At 41.5% G+C, this 6,909-nt stretch overlaps 1 protein-coding gene across 1 annotated transcript in view; it reads right to left on the reverse strand.

The window, feature by feature from the left end:
- LOC103748932 (protein NipSnap homolog 3A-like) overlaps positions 1-4,466 on the reverse strand; it is a 12,543-nt gene extending 8,077 nt beyond the window's left edge. The window contains 3 exon segments of the mRNA XM_029555293.1: positions 1,186-1,396; positions 3,950-4,051; positions 4,305-4,466. Of these exon segments, the coding sequence (XP_029411153.1) occupies positions 1,186-1,396; positions 3,950-4,051; positions 4,305-4,466 (475 nt within the window).
- Between the last annotated feature and the right edge of the window lie 2,443 nt (positions 4,467-6,909).

Consider the following 6,909-nt stretch of genomic DNA (forward strand, 5'->3'; position numbering starts at 1 on the left):
AATAGAATAGAAAAGAACAGAACAGCATACACGAGACAGCATTATAGTGAGAGAGAATGAGGTAAGAGAGAATGAAGTGAGAGAGGATGAAGTGAGAGATATAGGAGAACTACGAACGAAGCAGCATCATAGTGGGTGAGATAGTAAAGAGAATATGAGAAAGAATAAGAGAGAATAAAGGAAGAAAAAGAAACAGAAGCTTGAACCTCACCTTGGTGTCTGTGTCGTTTTTCCTCAGCTCTGCTGGACAGAGTCATGGCTCGCGACACTGAACCAGATAGACGTGGGCCAACGTATGGGCCTAGTACTACATTTACTCTTAAGACACCATGAGACTAAGGTACAAGACAGTCATAGAGTCTGTGCTGCGGATAAGGAAAAACACCTATCTTACTGTTGGGAGTGAGTCTATTGGACTTCATTATTTTCCCAATAAGCCATGATTTAACTTGATCTATGTATGAAGCCTAAGTTGTATTAATGGTGCTTTTGTTCTTACATGGAAAAAGCCCTAGATGCCCATGTTATAGAAAGAATGAATATATTTCTTATTAAACTATTTTATTAACATTAATTGAATTTGATGACCAGACACTACATGCAATTAATTATTAAGAGTTTGTTGAGCATCCTTAAGTTGTGATGTGGACTATTAAGAACAGACTTTTTAAGAGTTAACAAGCATTCTGAATAACTTTGTAATCTGTTCTTTAAGAGTTGTCCAGCTTTTATATGGGAAGAGTGCTCAGTAGTTTTTTCTCCTTTACCTCCAGACTAGCATGATGGTAAATTCCTAAAAACTATAAGAAGTAGAAATAAAAGTGGTCTCTCAACATAGTGGAATCATTAGATCCAGAGCTGAGGGAAGACTCAAAAGTTGACTGTCATCCCCTCTTAACCACCATCAACTCAAAGCCCTGTGCATTAATGATTTCCATGAAGATGCTGATACCTAGCTCTAGCTTATTAAGAAAAGACACTTCATTTTGTGATCTTAACCTTTGGGAAAAGGTTATTAAAAGTGGACCACTGAGAAGCGTAACCACAGAATTTACTTTCTGGTACTGCATTGCTTTTAAAAAGTTTTACTTAATCTGTATATATGGTAATATAGAGCCATCCAAGATTCATATAGCATCTAATAATGAAAATCTATACTGAACATTTAAACTGGATGACTCATACCATACTTCCAAATTTGAAATACTCTGTTTATTCTGCCTCTGAATTTCACACTCCAATATCCAATCAACTCAGAGTAAGCTGTCCTCAGATGAACACTTTTATCAAAGTTTTCCAAGAACTTGTTCATCATTGAGGGTTTAAGATAGTAAGTACAAAACTCATAGAATGTTCCTTCAGTTTGTCTGGGGCCAGTAGCAAAAGATGAGCATACCTGAAGAAAGATAAATCAAATTTCAGTATTTGGGGGAGGATAGAATTGTTTTACATTCCAACCAAATCTGGGTCTGGCAACAAGGGACACAATAGAATCATTGGTGTTTCCATTTCTTTTGTTGACTCTTCACAGATGTGGTTTTGTAGATTTCAATAAAGATAATTACCGTTAAGCATGTGGGTTCCTCCCCCTTTAGTCACTTTTTCATGAAAAATTGCTCATACAAAGGCACTACTATCATAATTACACAAGAGAATGACAATCAGGAGTCACATAAAGTTTAACTTTAGATTTCAAATTTAATGCATAGTGTATGTGCCTAGAGTTACATATCTAAAAGAAGTTTGTAAACTCTGTGTTTTTTGCCATATACATCGAAAATGTTTACTAGGAGAAAGGTTTTTTTTGTTTTTTTTTTTTTAAAGAGAAATTGTTACTTAGGCCAAAGCATTGTTCCTACATTCAGCAAAGAAACCATTATGCAAAAGTATAATGGATGTAGGCAATGCATTAGGAAGTTGTGCATTATCCAACTGCATCACAAAATTTGGCAATAGACGATGAATGGTTAGGAAAAGAAAAAAGAAAAACTGTTGGAATTGTCTGAATCACTGTAAGGTTCTAACGAGAAACACAAAATGAAGATGGGCTTTAATGTTGTACCAGTGTGGTGAAAATACCCAAGAATTATTAATTTATTCTATAGTTCCATTCACTATGTAAGTTTCTAATTCTTGCTTTGAGTGCACTTAATTTTCATCAGGAAATGCTTTGCCAGAAATTACTTGTTGTGTGTATCTCTCTATGTAAACGTATATACGTGTACAGTGTATATCTATATATATATATGCACGTATGTATGTGTATGCACATTTGTATGGCATTATACTTAAAAAAACCCATCTTATGTTCAAATTGTGATAATCTTGTGCCCATTTCATGAAGCTAATAATACCAGAAAAATCTGTTAAAAGCAGATTTTGTGTCTACAAAGGTATGGAAAAATTATTGCACACATTGACCACTTGGTATATTTAGATAAAGGAGGCATTTTTTGATATAATCTTGTTTAATAAAACACTGCATTTATGTACATAAGACTTAATATAAATTTATCACTTGAATTAAATCCGTTGATATTTATTATGAATCGTTCTTGCTGCTCAGATCGCAGGCTTGCCATCAAAAACGGCAGCCGTCTCTGCATTTAGTGGACATTTTCTGTGCTTTTTAACAAAAATCTACCGACAGAATTATTAGAGCTGCCTACTATCTATACTTAAAAAAATGGATAAATTATATCGGAAAAATAAAGTACATTTATAACAATACTTTATTCAAACTGTATTTGGTGGATTAAATAATTGTCAAAGGCATAAACTTTTATTATCTTTTCCAGGATACGATACAGTAGGGAACCTGCAGAGAGAAGGGGGTTGTGAGATAAAAATGATTTGAGAGATTTCTGTTGCACATCTGGACAGAACTGGGGCGAAACCATGTTCACGCTCCCTTCTGCCCAATTTAAGACGCGTTTTTCCCAGCAATGACTAACAATTCAGTCATAAAAGAGAATATTGGTAGAGATTAAAACCTAAGCGTAGACAACAATTGTAAGGAAATAATTCGTGGTGCTGCCACAATAGAATCATGACAAGCTGTGCGGGCAACAGGAGTGAATAGCCACTTGCCCCTTCCGCAGGGTCCACCACAATCCTCTCTGTGGACTAGGTTGACCAGCTTCCTATTCTGCTACTTGGGTAAGGAATGACAGCCTCAACATGAACAGGAAAAGAACTGGGTTCATTCAAGTTATTAGGTTGAACAGCTAAGACTGAAGCAGTTTCCTGAGGCTCTGGTGCCTGCTCAGCTTGATGGCCTGCTGGGCAGAGGTCTTCCCACGCTGCGACCCTGACTTGCTGGAGCTTCTCCGAAAAATGTCCGCGTTTGGTTGTCAAGGCAGAGGGTACTGGGTCGGAAGCGGCGGCCAGGTCCCCTCCTCCTCCACCGTCAGGATGAAATGCTCTGGGTGGAGGTTCTAAAACCCTTCAGCAGGAGGCCCACAGCGCCCCAGCCTTCCACAACCTGGCGAGCGTTGCCGTGGTGGGAGCCAGGGCTGGGATGGCACCAGAAACAGGGTTCTGTAGACCACTAGTACCCAGGACAACATACAGATCCTACAGACCACTGGTATCCAGGACAACATACAGACCCTGCAGACCACTGGTACCCAAAAACACATACAGGCCCCGCCCACTTCCCTGCACCCACCGGACACGCCCATAGACCCCACCCACTTCCTGTAGACGGATACCCACCCCAGAGGCCCTGCCCACCCCTTGCACAAGAGTCCCCACTCCACAGACTCTGCTCACCCCCAGAACAAGGGGCCCTCATTCCACAGGCCCCGCCCACCTCCTGCACCCGGGTCCTCACCCTACAGGCCCCGCCCACCTCCTGCACACGTGTCCCCACCCTACAGGCCACGCCCACCTCCTGCTCTCGTGGGTCCCACCCCACAGGCCCCGCCCACCTCCCCGCGGCCCATACCTCAGGCGCAAGGGGCCGCAGGGCCAGAGCCGGGTTCAGGCTACTTCGCAGGGCGAGCGTGGCGCGCCTGGGAGCGCCCAGAATGGCGGCAGCCGAGCTGTGCTACTCAGCAGCTCACCGTTTCCCGACTGCGAACGAGACACCGGCCAATCCGCGGGCGCGGGATGGGCGGGGCTCGGGGTCGGCTCCGCCCCGGCCCGGGAGGTGCCCTTGGCCCAGCTCTTTGCCGTGGGTGGTGTCGCCCCTGACTCCAGTCGGGTCCGCTGTGCTACTGCGAAGGTTCTTGCCCTGATGTCAGGGGTGATGTTACAAAGAGCGGAACTCCAACATCCCTCTAGTTCCACCTGGGCTTTGCCGCCTCCTCCGCCGCGGGGCGCAGCCGCTCCCAGAGCAGATGTTCCTGGGTGCCAGCCTCTGCCTCCTGAGTGCTGGGATTAAATGCTTGTGCCAGCGAAAGTCCATGTTTTAGCTTTGATTGTAATTGTGAATCATAGTATGATTCCATCTGGAAGCACATGTCCTATCTGAGCGTGGTATGTGACTCTCCATGTGAGTCACACTGGAATTTAATTTCCTGAAAAAAATAACTTGTTGAAAATAGTTAATCCCGGTTTAAAATCTTAGCAGCATTGGGTATAGCTTTATTTAGTAAGAAGAACAACTGCCCACTGTTAGTGTCCATCATTATGACCAGGGGTCCTGTGTCCCGTTGTCTGTTCTTTTTCCCTTCCCCCAAACCTCTTCCAAAGACTCCAAGGTTTCCTGAGGGAAGCCCAATAGAGAGGAAAAGAAGAGTGAATCCAGTGCCCAGGGAGAGAAAACAGAGTTTGCATTATTACAGCTGATGTTATTTTTGGATGCAGCCTGTACCTTTTAAACAATCAGGCTCAAAATGTTAAAAGCTGAGAATTTAAGCCATGCTGGGGGATTTTGGCAGGCCACGCTTCTCCCAGGTCTCCTTGGTTGCTCTGGGCCACAGTTGCAGGAGAGGAAGATGATTGGGTGACGGTGGTTTTAAAAAAAGTTTTTTTTTTTCTATTCCATTGTAAAGTTTATCTTTTCCGGGAGCCAGCTTCTAGAAACTCCAAAAAGTCTGAAAGGATTATTTTGTCCCTTTCCCCAGTTATTTCAAGTTTAATTACAGGGAAACTAGTTCATTTCTAATCTCAAGTCTAGGAGTTTTTTCACAATCTTAGTTACTTTTCTAATTGCCTTCATTTATTTTGAGAGAGAGAGAGAGAGAGAGAGAGAGAGAGAGAGAGAGGAGAGAGAGCGCTAAGATAACTACAGAGAAGGCAAAGAATACAATCTCCACAATGTCTTCAGTAGTAAGTCTCAGAAAATCTCCCTGAAGCTAGCCCAAGCAGAGCAGAGAGAACTGCAGTCATCTGGTGTGGCCTTTCCACTATGCCTCCTGCTTGGACAGGGGCAGTACCCGTTCCAGGGTTCAGGACATTGGAATCTCAACAGTAATGCTGCCCTATCATTTCACAGTTTTGACTTGGTTTATATTGACTTCAGTGAGTTGAGCTGGTGGTCTTCAGAGGAGATCCAAGAAGTCCCATATATGTTGTGGTTGGCACATTATCTGTCTGGGGGTTATAGTTGGGTTTGTTTTCTCAGCCAATTAAAAAATTAAAAGGCAGGGGAAAAGAATCTCAAATCAACAGAGAGTGGCAGTCAAACAGACTCTTAAAAGATAAAGGATCCCGGCTTTGGTATTAGAGTGATGCTGGCTTCATAGAAGGAATTTGGAAGTTCTCCCTCCATTTCTATCTTTTTGAATAAATTAAGTAGTATTGGATGTGGATTGTCTTTAAAAGTCTGATGGAATTCTGCTGTTCTTCTGTAAATCCATCTGGTACTGGGGTTTTTTAGGTGGGAGGTTTTGTATTACTGTTTCAATTTCTTTTTGTGTTATGGGTCTGTTTAAGCTGTTAATCTCTTCTTGGTTTAGTTTTGGTGATTCCCATGCCTTTAGATATCCATCCATTTCTTTTAGGTTTTCAAATTTAGTATCATATAGGTTTTTAAAGTATCCCCTTATAATGTTCTGTAATTTCTGGTGTCTCATTTTGTTGATTTGGAGGTGCTCTTTCTTTCTTTCTGGTTAATGGGCTAGTGATCTGTCAATCTTGTTTATCTTTTCAAAGAACCAGCTCTTGGATTCGTTGATTCTTTGTATTGTTTTCTTTGTTTCAATTTCATTAATATCTGCCCTGATTTTTGTTATTTCTTCTTGTCTGCAGGGTTTGGGTTTTGTTTGCTGTTGCTTTTCAAGTGTGTTGAGTTGCAACGTTAAGTCATTTATTTGTGTTCTTTCCGATTTTTTGATGTAGGCACTTAGAGCTATAAACTTCCCTCTAAGGACCACTTTCAACATGTCCCAGAGGTTTTGTTGTGTTGTATTGTCCTTTTCATTTAGTTCCATGAATACTTTTATTTCTTTCTTAATTTCTCTTTTGACCCATTCATCATTCAGGAGTATGTTGTTTAATCTCCATGTGTTCATGTGGTGATTAGGGCTTCTTCTGGTGTTGATTGTAAGCTTTATTGCACTGTGGTCTGATAGAATGCATGGAATTATTTCAATCTTTTTGTATTTGTTGAGGTTTGTTTTGTGCCCCAGTATATGGCTGATTTTGGAGAAGTTTCCATGGGGTGCTGAGTAGAAAGTATGTCCTTTGGTGCTTGGGTGGAATACTCGGTAGATGTCTGTTAAGTCCATTTGATATATGGTATTGTTTAATTCAGATGTCTCTCTGTTAACGCTCTGCCCTGTTGACCTATCTAATGGAGACAGTGGGGAATTGATGTCTCCTACTATTAATGAGCTGGGATTAGTCTGGGTTTTAAAGTCCTGTAGTATTGTTTTTTTGCATTGGGTGCACCAGAGTTTGGTGAGTATATGTTCATGATTGTAATATCTTCTTGATTTATTGTTCCTTTGATCAGAATGA

This window comes from Nannospalax galili, unplaced genomic scaffold (assembly GCF_000622305.1).
Source record: "Nannospalax galili isolate Female #2095 unplaced genomic scaffold, S.galili_v1.0 scaffold105, whole genome shotgun sequence".
In the NCBI taxonomy this organism is placed as follows: domain Eukaryota; kingdom Metazoa; phylum Chordata; class Mammalia; order Rodentia; family Spalacidae; genus Nannospalax; species Nannospalax galili.